The sequence below is a fragment of the Schistocerca nitens genome, chromosome 6, assembly GCF_023898315.1.
Source record: "Schistocerca nitens isolate TAMUIC-IGC-003100 chromosome 6, iqSchNite1.1, whole genome shotgun sequence".
NCBI classification, from domain to species: Eukaryota; Metazoa; Arthropoda; class Insecta; order Orthoptera; family Acrididae; genus Schistocerca; species Schistocerca nitens.
The window spans coordinates 456,861,759-456,874,083 of record NC_064619.1 but is presented as its reverse complement, the minus strand read 5'-3'; the positions used below and the strand labels follow the sequence as shown (position 1 = coordinate 456,874,083).

At 39.8% G+C, this 12,325-nt stretch overlaps 2 protein-coding genes across 11 annotated transcripts in view; one reads left to right on the top strand and one right to left on the bottom strand.

Moving 5' to 3' along the window:
- The window catches only part of LOC126262355 (protein shifted), a 69,440-nt gene that overhangs the window by 28,705 nt on the left and 28,410 nt on the right, over window positions 1-12,325 (top strand). The gene's annotated exons all lie outside the window — the stretch shown is intronic.
- The window catches only part of LOC126262356 (5-demethoxyubiquinone hydroxylase, mitochondrial), a 66,461-nt gene continuing 61,687 nt past the window's right edge, over window positions 7,552-12,325 (bottom strand). For 5 of the 7 annotated variants that reach the window (XM_049958939.1, XM_049958942.1, XM_049958935.1 and 2 more), the window contains exon 4: window positions 7,553-8,126. In XM_049958939.1, the coding sequence (XP_049814896.1) occupies window positions 7,843-8,126 (284 nt within the window). In that variant the 3' untranslated portion in view covers window positions 7,553-7,842. Of the gene's footprint in view, window positions 8,127-12,325 lie in introns of all 7 variants that reach the window. The other 2 variants (XM_049958936.1, XM_049958937.1) reach the window with 1 other exon arrangement.

The following is a 12,325-nucleotide window of genomic DNA, read 5'->3' as shown; positions in this document are numbered from 1 at the left end:
TTCATTTTGAGTTTTATTCGAGCAGGAGGCTTGTATCACTCGGTCTGAGGGTTTGTCTCTCTTTTTTGTGTTGAGTCTGGCCTCTGCCTACGGTTTCAGATTGGGGTTTTTAGTGTGTCTCTTGGTGGTTGGCTTTTATTTTTTTTTTGTTTCCATGGTTGGCCAACCACTACCACTGTGTGTGGTTTTAATTCCTCTTTTCTGGTCTTTGCCTATGTCTTTCTTGTTCTCTCTCTTCCCTTGTCATCTCCTTTGCTTGATTTTGTTCCTTGTGGGTGTTTCTTGATCGTGGAAAAAGGGGCCGATGCCCTCTGTAGTCTGGTCCCTTCAACCCCCACAAACCAACCAACCATCCCCCTCCTCCTCCCCCTCAACTACTGATAGCCCCCCCCCTTTCCCTCCCCCTCCCCCTTTTCTGAAGACTTCCTCTCCACAACTTCCTGCTTGAAATAAGCTGCAACGCCATAAGCTCTTTGGTGGTCATTTCTTGGCTGTGATCTTCCACAACCTCATCAATATCATTGTTATCCTTTTCTAGTCCCATGTTCTTCGCCAAAGACAATCTCATTGACTACAGGCTCCACAAGAACTGACACAAATGCCCCAGAGTCACATTTGACAATGCACGCTGGCTAAAGCTTCTTGCAAGCAGAAGTGAAAGTTCTCTCGGTAACTCCTTTCCACGCCTTTTTGATCATCTTGACGGAGGCAATGAATTTGAAGTGATATTCCCGAAACTCTCTGAGAGTGAGATTGATAGCTTCAGTCAACTCAAAGCAATGTCCGAAGAGTGCTTTAGTGTAGAGCTTCTTAAAATTAGAAATAATCTGCTGGTCAGTGGGCTGGAGTGTTGTTATCAGCGATCATAAAGCGGTTACTGCATCGATGCTTTCAGCTGTAAATAGAAATATTAAAAACGGCAGAAAATTTTTTCTGTTTAGCAAAAGTGACAAAAAGCAGATTTCAGAGTACTTGATGGCTCAACACAAAAGTTTTATCTCAAGAACAGGTAGTGTTGAGGATCAGTGGACAAAGTTCAAAACCATCATACAATATGCATTAGATGAGTATGTGCCAAGAAAGATCGTAAGAGATGGAAAAGAGCCACTGTGGTACACCACCGAATTAGAAAACTGCTATGGAAGCAAAGGGAACTTCACAGCAAACATAAACATAGCCAAAGCCTTGCAGACAAACAAAAATTATGCGGAGCAAAATGTAGTGTGAGGAGGGCTATGCGAGAGGTGTTCAACGAATTCGAAAGTTCTATGTACTGACTTGGCAGAAAATCCTAAGAAATTGTGGTCTTATGTCAAAGCGGTAGGTGGATAAAAACAAAATGTCCACACACTCTGTGACTAAAATGGTACTGAAACAGAGGATGACAGACTAAAGGCCGAAATACTAAATGTCTTTTTCCAAAGCTGTTTCACAGAGGAAGACTGCACTGTACTTCCTTCTCTAGACTGTGGCACAGATCACAAAATGGTAGATATCGAAATAGATGACAGAGGGATAGAGAAACAATTAAAATCGCTCAAAAGAGGAAAGGCCGCTGGACCTGATGGGGTACCAGTTCGATTTTACACAGAGTACGTGAAGGAACTTGCCCCCCTTCTTGCAGCGGTGTACCATAGGCCTCTAGAAGAGTGTAGCGTTCCAAAAGATTGGAAAAGGGCACAGGTCATCCCCGTTTTCAAGAAGGGACGTTGAACAGATGTGCAGAACTATAGACCTATACCTCTAACGTTGATCAGTTGTAGAATTTTGGAACACACATTCTGTTTGAGTATAATGACTAGAAATCTACTCTGTAGGAATCAACATGGGTTTCGAAAAAACAATCGTGTGAAACCCAGCTCACGCTATTCGTCCACGAGACTCAAGAGGGCCGTAGACTCGGGTTCCCAGGTAGATGCCGTGTTTCTTGACTTCTGCAAGGCGTTTGATACAGTTCCCCACAGTTGTTTAATGAACAAAATAAGAGCATAGGGACTATCAGACCAATTGTGTGATTGGATTGAAGAGTTCCTAGATAACAGAACGCAGCATGTCATTCTCAATGGAGAGAAGTCTTCCGAAGTAAGAGGGATTTCAGGTGTGCTGCAGGGGAGTGTCGTAGGACCGCTGCTATTCACTATATATATATATATATATATATATATATATATATATATATATATATATATATATATATATATATATATATGACCTTGTGGATAACATCGGAAGTTTACTGAGGCTTTTTGTGGATGATGCTATAGTATATTAAGAGGTTGTAACGATGGAAAATTGTACTGAAATGCAGAAGGATCTGCAACGAATTGACGCATGTTGCAGGGAATGGCAATTGAATCTCAATGTAGACAAGTGTAATGTGGTGTGAATACATAGAAAGAAAGATCCTTTATCATTTAGCTACAATATAGCAGGTCAGCAACTGGAAGCAGTTAATTCCATAAAGTATCTGGGAGTAGGCATTGGGAGCGATTTAAAACGGAATGACCATATAAAATTAATCATCAGTAAAGCAGATGCCAGACTGAGATTCATTGGAAGAATCGTAAGGAAATGCAGTCTGAAAACAAAGGAAGTAGGTTACAGTACACTTGTTCGCCCACTGCTTGAATACTGCTCGCCGGTGTGGGATCTGTACCAGATAGGGTTGATAGAAGAGATAGAAAAGATCCAACGGAGAGCAGCGCGCTCCGTTACAGGATCATTTAGTAATCGTGAAAGTATTACGGAGATGATAGATAAACTCCAGTGGAAGACTGCAAGAGAGAAGCTCAGTAGCTTGGTACGGGCTTTTGTTGAAGTTTCGAGAACATACCTTCACCTAGGAGTCAAGCAGCGTATTGCTCCCTCCTATGTATATCTCGCAAAGAGACCATGAGGATCAAATCAGAGAGATTAGAGCTCACACAGAGGCATAACGACAATCTTTCTTTCCACAAACAATACGAGACTGGAATAGAAGGGAGAACCGATAGATATACTCAAGGTACCCTCCGTCACACACCATCAGGTGGCTTGCAGAGTATGGATGTAGATGTAGATACCAAATTGGTGATTCCTTGATGCCTCAGAATGTCTCCCAGGTACCAATTCCTTCTTCTATTTAAGTCGTGCAACAAATTCCTCTTCTCCCCAATTCTATTTAGTACCTTCTCATTAGTTATTTGATCTACCTATCTAATCTTCAGCATTCTTCTGTAGCACCACATTCAGAAAGCTTCTATTTTCTTCTTGTCTACACTACTTGTCATTCATGTTTCACTTCCATACATGACTACACTCCATACAAATACTTTCAGAAAGGACTTCCTGGCACGTAAGTCCACACTCAATTTTCTCTTCTTCAGAAAAGCTTTCCTTGCCATAGCTAGTCTAAATTTTATATCCTCTCTACTTTGACCTCATCAGTTATATTGATCCCCAAATAGCATCTACTGCTTTAAGTGTCTCGTTTCCCCTCAGCATCACCTGATTTAATTCAACTACGTTCCATTATCCTCGTTTTGCTTTTGTTGATGTTCATCTTATATCCTCCTTTCAAGACACTGTCCATTCCATTCAACTGCTCTTCCATGTCCTTTGCTGTCTCCGACAGAATTACAATGTTGTCTGCAAACCTCAAAATTTTTATTTCTTCTCCATGGATTTTAATTCCTATTCCAAAAATCGAGTGAGGTGATGCAGTGGCTAGCACACTGGACTCGCATTCGGGAGGATGACGGTTCAATCCCGCGTCCGGCCATCCTGATTTAGGTTTTCCGTGATTTCCCTAAATCGCTCCAGGCAAATGCCGGGATGGTTCCTTTGAAAGGGCACGGCCGACTTCCTTTCCTGTCCTTCCCTAAACCGATGAGACCGATGACCTCGCAGTTTAGTCTCTTGCCCCAAAACAACCCAAAGCAACCCTATTCCAAATGTTTCTTCCATATCTTTTACTGTTTGCTCAATATAAACATTGAATAACATCGGGGAGATGCTACAACCCTGTCTCCCTCCCTTCCCAACCACTGCTTCCCTTTGATGTCCCTTGACTCTTATAACTGCCATCTAGTTTCTGTACACATTGTAAATAGCCTTTCACTCCCTGTATTTGACCCTTGCCACCTTCAGAATTTGAAAGAGAGTATTCCAGTCAACATTGTCAAAAGCTTTCTCTAAGTCTACAGATGCTAGAAACATAGGTTTTCCTTTTCTTAATCGTCTTCTATGATAAGCCGTAGGGTCAGTATTGCCTCACGTGTTCCATTGAAGTTTCATTTCAGCGCATACTACGCTGTAGAGTGAAAATTTCATTCTAGAAACAACCCCCAGGCTGTGGCTAAGCCATGTCTCCGCAATATCCTTTCTTCCAGGTGAGTCGTGCTTAGGTAGCTCAGTTGGTAGAGCACTTGCCCGCGAAAGGAAAAGGTCCCGAGTTCGAGTCTCGGTCCGGCACACAGTTTTAATCTGCCAGGAAGTTTCAATTTCCAAATCGCTAAAGCCTTTTGCTGAAGACAAATTCATAAAGGAGTACCTCTTGGACATTGCATATATACTTTGTCATAAAATCATCATTAAAAATAAGTTGTTCATTGAATTGATACAATAGCTCATGACATTAAAAGATGTTAATGTTGTCATGTGGCCACATTTGAAGTATTTGTGATCACATTAGACGAGAGCACTGATGTCAGGCACAGGCCGTATGTCCCACATCGCTTCTGTGGTTATTTTAAACAGTGTTGCTTGTCTGTTAGAACTGACCACTCTACACAAACACCACTGCTCTTAGTCATTAAATGAAGACCATAGCCCACTGCATTGTCTATGGTGAGGGGTAATACATGAAATTCGGTATTCTCGGCACTGTGGCTCTCAGCATATTGAATTCCTTAACGATTTCCAAAATTGCATGTCCCATGCATCTAACTCCAACTACCATTCCATGTTCATAGGCTGTTACTTTTAGTCGTGTGGCCATAATCATGTTGGACACCTTTTCACATGAACCGCCTGAGTACAAATGACAGCTCCGCCAATGCACTGCCCTCCTATACCTTGTGTAAGCAATACTGCTGCCACCTGTATATGTGCATATCACTATTCTGTGACTTGTCACCTCAGTGTAAAATAAAAAATCTGCTGAATTATTCATCAACAAAGTTTGTGTGCTACACTGAGTTAAATGAAAAATGCCATGTATGTATTTACCAAAAGCATGAATTTTATAAAGTTCCATGCACTAAATCGCTGCCATTTAAAACAGTATTTGGATTAAGTATGCTCCTGTCACAAAGATTTGACTTACCTTTGCGAAGTGAAATGGTTAAGTAAGGACAAAATGCTGAATCTTTTTATGATTGTCAGAAGGAAATAAGATTTTTTGGCTATAAGAGAAAAATCATTGGCTAAAGTAAATGAGCCACAATGGATTTGTGATATAGTATTTTTGATTATCGCAGGCCATTTAAATGACTTAAATTAAAACTTCAGAAACAAGGCCACACAGTTCATGAATTACACAGCCATTTAAATGCCTTTTAGGCCAAGATGCTCATTTGAGAAATGCACATGAGAGCTACAGGGTCAGCTCAAGAAAATGTTGATTATGTCTTTTATGCTGATGGACTGAAATCATTATTAGTGCACGTTGTCCTGCATTTTGTGAGTCTAGGAACACAGACAGCACTTTTGCTATATTTGCCAGTTCAAGAAAATGTGATGACCAAAAGGTCCCAGGAAACCATCAAATGGATCTTATTGAACTTCAGGAAGATTTTTCTTTTAGAGCTAAATTTGTGGAAGTAGACATAGATAAATTTTATAAAACTTACTTGACTGATGGAAATTACCCATAACAGAGACCATTTGCAAACAAAGAAAAAATTGTCTTTTTGGAAGTGCAGATTTGTGTGAACAATTTTGTTCTCCCATAGAAATAAATAAATGCACTATATGTACAAAGTTAACAGACAACAACATCTAAAGTAACTTGTGATTCTGTGTCAGTGATCTAAATCCAGGTAGGAATAATCTGGCATTAAAAATTCAACTCAGAGTTTGCATCAACAAAAATATTTTACTACAGTAATCTGGAGGTTTATTGAGGCATGCAACCAAAGGACTATATCGGGTATCTATTGCTCCTGAGGACATAGTGAAAAGATGTGTGGTGCCTATAAAAAAATTCTAGCAGGAACCTTACAACTCACAGTTGATATACAAGCTACCTCCTTTCTGAATATTTGCTGCAGAAGACTGTCACTTGCATTGGTACAATGACAAAGAACAGACGTGAAATTCTTCCAGAATTTCTCCCAAACAAAACAAAAGAAATTGGAAGTGCAATGTTTGGATTTCAGTAGGATAAGACCTTAGTTTCATATGTTCCTTGTAAAAACTGTGCTATCATACTTTGGTCTGCTGTGCATGACATGTAAACAGTGGATGAAGAAACACACAAACCTGAAATCATAATTGAGTACAACATGACAAAGGGTGGAGTTGATGTAGCTAAAATGTGTGCCTGATACTCCATTTCAAGAATTACAAGTAGATGGCCATTGGCTACTTTTTCATTTTTCTGAACATTGCCAGAATTAATTCGCACACAAATTGTTTGTGAAAGGTGTTATGAAAGTGAACATCTGTCAGATAAACTGGATACATTCGTTTTTTAAAGAACTAAAAGAGCAAAACCTTTTTGTTATAAATGGTGAAGATAGTGAATATGAACTGCTTTCTTCAATAAATATAATAGTTTGTTTAAGGCAAGTTTGTTTTTACTGACAAATGACCAAGTTGTAAACTTTACAACGCATGCCTGCTCGTGTGACAACAGCCTGCTGGAGGGTTAAGGTAATATTAACTAAAAGAAAACCACAGACAGCAACCAGTGGTTGCCTTTTTCTTATTTCAGGTACTGTTCTAGCCACAAATTTCCATTATTATAATATTGGCTTTTGTATAGTCAATTTTGATTCTATCTTGAACTGTTTGATGATATGTAGAGGCCAAATAGTGGACTCAAATGTGGCAGAAAGATAGTAAAACTGCTGTCAGCCAGAAGGTAAGTTTGAACATACAGTGCTTTTATTAGCTGTGGTTCAATTGGAGGTGTTATGCCTTTGCATTCCTCTGATCTTTGAACTGGCACAACCACCCAGTTAGAGGGAGCCTATATAACACAAAGCATCTTGCCAGTTTTCATGTTAACAAATCATGCTAGAAATGAAGCACGTGGTAAGTGACAGAAATTATTGCAGGATTGACTGGGGATTTATCACAAACCTTAGGGCTTTAATCTGGCTGTCACTGACCCACCAGGTCACACAAGAAAAAGTAACTGTAGGCTGCAAGTGCCTGAAACTTTTATTTGAATGATTACATAAGTTTTTTCTGTAACCTTATGGAAAATCTCATCATTTGCTTGTGCAAAAAATTAATATTTTTCAAACATTCACAGAGACACAGTCAGATATTTTTTTCTTTGTGTCCTACCTCAAAATTTAAGATTTAGTTTGAAGTATTAAGCACATGATATTAAGATACCAAGACATAAAAAGAAAAAAAAAAAGTGATTGGAACAAGCATTGTTGTCATTGTGTATAAGAATTGCTGGCATTCATACTTCCTGTTAATGCAACATGGTTACAGTGCATCTCCAAGACTTACCTGCACACACCTTCATGTTATTTTCTTGGGTTAAAAAACTTAATGCATTTCTTCTTGTGCAAAATTTTCTGTTTTACAGACCTTATCCTGACAATTTTACAATAATTACATTGAAACTCTCTGATAAACAGCAGACAACAGGTTTACAATAACAGTTAATTCAACAATTTCTTACACGGCCTCAGATATGGCAATAGCTGTACGACATCCCACTTTGATGACAGCAGTGAGTACATTGTAGAAGGGTGCAGCTTCTGCTTCATGTGCAAGGCCTGTATCATGATGGTCTTGCTCGTCATCTCGAAACTGTCGAATAGTCTCCAGCAGTTCTTGATCCACAGCTTCGTTCTGCTTTCCAACAAGCTCACGCAATTGGCTGTCATAATGTTCAACAATTACAGATTCTACAGCTACTGTGCACGCCATTGCAGCTTTAGGACCTAAGAGAGCACTACCTGCCAATGGAAAAGAGAAATATAAACAAAATGTATACTGAATCAGAGATTGTTTTGTGTATACTTTGGGAGGCAGAGTCGGTTTCTACAAATCTTTGCAAGTTTTCATGTGAGTCATCTCACAACATAACCAAAACATTGGAATATTCCAGATGATATGTTCACAAACCCAGAGTCTACTCAATTGTCCCTTATTCTGTTATCTGCTCTCAACAAAGTGTATTGTAAATCCTAAATTTTGTTAAATGGATTTATCATTTCCATTTCTTTTATGCTTGAAGTAACTTTTTTTTCTGCAGATGGCAGTCATAAATATAACTGTAAAGTTGTTCCATCGTATTTGCCATACACAGATTTTTAGTAGGTATTTTTGTCGTAAGTTTTCAAAAGTTTGCAGAACTCAGAGAGAGAGAGAGAGAGAGGGAGAGAGGGAGAGAGGGGTGGGGGGGGGGGGGGGTGGGGGTGCAAAGAGACAATAGAGCAGCTTACTACTGCTCATACAGCTCATCCTAGATTAATTATACTACTGACATCTGTAAACTGGCAGTTATAGTTGTCCATTAAGAAGTCCAGGAATGCTGGAAAAATCTATACATGACTCTTATTCATCTGGAAAGGAAGTTCCTTGAAGGTTGTTCAACAGAGAGTGGGAAAGATAAAAATCTGAAGGCACAAGTTTATGTGTATAATGTTGATATCGAATGACTTCCCAATTCAACTCCTGTATAGCATTTCTGTCAGCCCAGTAGGTTGCAGGCAGGGTTATCATGGATTAGCACCACTGAATGCAGTCTTCCTGGTCATTGTTCTCGTACTGCAAGACATCTCTGTTGTTAACAATAAACGTCAGCAGTGATGGTTACACCTTGGGGAAGCAATTCATAATACACCATACCATTGCTGTTCCCCCAGATGCATAATATTATCTTTTCTGGTTGCACTCTGGTCTTCGTACGGGTAGTTGCTGCTTTGCCGGGGATCAGCCATTACTTTATTTTCCTTATGTTAGCATAAAGATATCATTTCTTGTCATCAGTACTGATACAAGACAGGAATGGGCAATTTTGTTCACAAGTCAGCTGACGACGCACAAGTAGAGACACACACTTTTGTGATTTTGGCTTAGAACATGCAGTACACATATACCCGATTTTTGACACTTCCCCATTGCAGATGTCGGGGGGGATCTGAAGGCAAAATTTTATAATATTGGGAGTGGTCATTATCCATAAAGCAGCAACTCCTCATGGCATGATAAGTACACAAAAAGTCGTTCATACCCACATTTGCCTGAATACCATATCATTGCTCACCCACTATTCAAATGATGATTACTACCTTCACATTAATTCCATTTATTGCATTAACTGATGGGTACAGTCATCACAGTGCTATAAACACATAATGAATTTCGTCTGGAGTTGCTGGTTTCAGTATTAGTACTGTGGCCATAGTGATAAATGGGACTAGTAGTATATCTGTGCAACTAAGCCCACAATCGGAGCACATATGTATTTGTGATCTTGGAAGACTTGGAAGAAGATCCAGCCACAAAAATTCAGCTTGCATTCTCTCTCTCTGTCTCTCTGTCTCTCTCTCTCTCTGTGTGTGTGTGTGTGTGTGTGTGTGTGTGTGTGTGTGTGTGTGTGTGTGTGAAGTGATGAACAGGACAGGATTGACAGTGCAAGTGACACATCGGAAAGCAATGAAAACAGTAGTGTTTTTAGCCATGAGAAAATTGAATGCACACAACGAAATGTCCTGCAGACTGTTCAAAGAGAAACTGTTGGAAATGGGACAATGTAGCTTATCTTCCTAAAAAAATACTTACTATATTATATCTGAAATAGAAGGTACAGTTTTACAAAGTCTTGGAAAAAATACAACTTCAAATCATTAATGAATCACTGACAACACTGTGTTTTTGTCAGTTACAAGAGAAACAATCTCTTATGCAGCCAAAACATTGCCTTTTTGACTCAAACAAGAACACGTGCTGGTTTCTTGCAACAATGGATGAGCCAGAGGCACACTCAGCTCTAAGCATTTTCATGTCACAGATAAAAAGAAAAAGAATTGAGATTCCAGTTTTTGCTGAAACAATACCACTGAGACATTTCACAGCTCTCTCAAAGTATTTACACTTAGATTCTGATTAACCAGAAACACTACATGATAAACTGAGGAAGATAAGACCAGTTATTTAACAGTTGCTTGACAGTATATGTCAGCACTGATGAGTCAGATAACACCAAGGGGCAGACTTTAATATGTTCAGTACAAGCCACCAAAGGGGCTACATTTTGGCATAAAGGTATATAATTTATGTCAAAGTCTGAAGCCATATGGGAAAGGAGAAGGAAATTTGTGATTTTGCTGCAAATCCAGCCAGTGAACTGACTATGTCAGGCTCTCTTTGGGCAGTGATTAACTGTTTACATGGGCAATTGGTATAGCTCTCTTAACTTGTTCGAGGAATATATACACAAAACACACATGCTATTGGGACTGTAAGACCAACAAGGCAGCCTCAGTTCAGCAGAAGTACCCAGAGAAATGTATTTGCATCAGGCAATAATATACTTGTTGCAAAATGGGCTGGTAACAAAATAGGTACGTCTTATGAACACCTAACAATAGACCAGAGTACATGGAAATGCACCTTCTAGAATGATTGATGAAGTCAAATGTCATTTATGATACGAGAGCATGCTGAAAAGTAATGCCTCCGAATTTTTTATGAGAAAACTCTTAAACCTTTTTAAATAAAACAAACTTCATAATGGTCTACACCTTTAGTCTTTATGTCTAAATATTTTTTTCTCAACATAGTCACCCTGGCGATTAACCCATTTCTCCCGATAGGACACCAGTTTGTTGATACTGTCACGGTAGAACATTCGATTTGCTGACAAAGCCACAACCACACCTCTTTGGATGACAGTGTGCCAAATCACTGAGCCACAGTTGTTTGCGATTGGTTTGTAGAGCTTTCTGGACAGTTCGAGCGAATTATTTGGCCACCCAGATTACCCATTGTGAATCCCACTGAACATGTATGGAACATAATCAAGAGGTTACTTTGTGCACAAAATCCTGCACAGGCAACATATTCGGAATTATGGATGGCTATTGATGCAGCTTGACTCAATATTTCTGCAGGGGCTTCCAAAGACTTGCTACATCGAGTTGCTGCACAAGTCAGTTAAAAGGAGGTTCAGTGCAATATTAGAGGATATCTCATGACTTTTCTCATGTATTATGAAATGGTGCAATGCCTGTGCTGACAATTTGTGTGAAACAGTGTTCATTCAGACAAGCATGCATGTCTCAAGGAACAGACACTGCATTACAATCCATAGCTGCTCATTAGAGATTGTAAAATTTAGATTCACAAATTACAAATCTAAATTGACTTCAGCCGTACTATTTATTGACAACACACAAAATTTGTGCCACACCAGAATGCAAACCTAATTTCCCACTTTATGCAAGTAATCAACTTAACCCATAAGGCTGTCCAAGCACACCTCCAGGGCCATACCAAACTTCCCTTTGTAAGGCTGTCTCCCTCCCTCCCTCCCCCCATCCTCCTCCTCTCCTCTCCTCTCTCTCTCTCTCTCTCTCTCTCTCTCTCTCTCTCTCTCTCTCTCTCTCTCTCTCTCTCTGTGGGATTCCCGCCAGGGAGGGGGAGGTGCATTTTGCCCTCATTAACGAAGCATCTTCTGTAGTCATTCTAGTAATATTTGTTCACTAAAGACTAAAAAAGGATTTTCTTCATAAAGTTGGCATGCAATTTATGTACAGTGTTTCAACCTCTTGTACACACATTCTGCAAATCACTGGTTTTTCCTGCTTTGTTAGTGGAGTTTGGAGGGGGGGGGGGGGACACCTACTTCACTGTACATCTACAATGCGCTTTTTGTCTTTTTTCTCTTACTCTGCATTTGTGTTATTTTCACTTCATCTCACTTTTGGAAGTGGAACTGCAGTTATATATGTTCACATTCAGCACATGTTACACCAGCGCTTAACAACTGGCCGGTTTTGAGCGCGAGTACTCGCGTCTGCTCAGGCACGTGCTCACGAGCGGGTGCAAGGTCACGGAGTAGGGAGATAGGGGAAATGCGTGCGCACGTTTGAATGTGATCTCGCATTCTTAGCAGATTTAACTAGCCATCTGAATGCTTTGAACATTT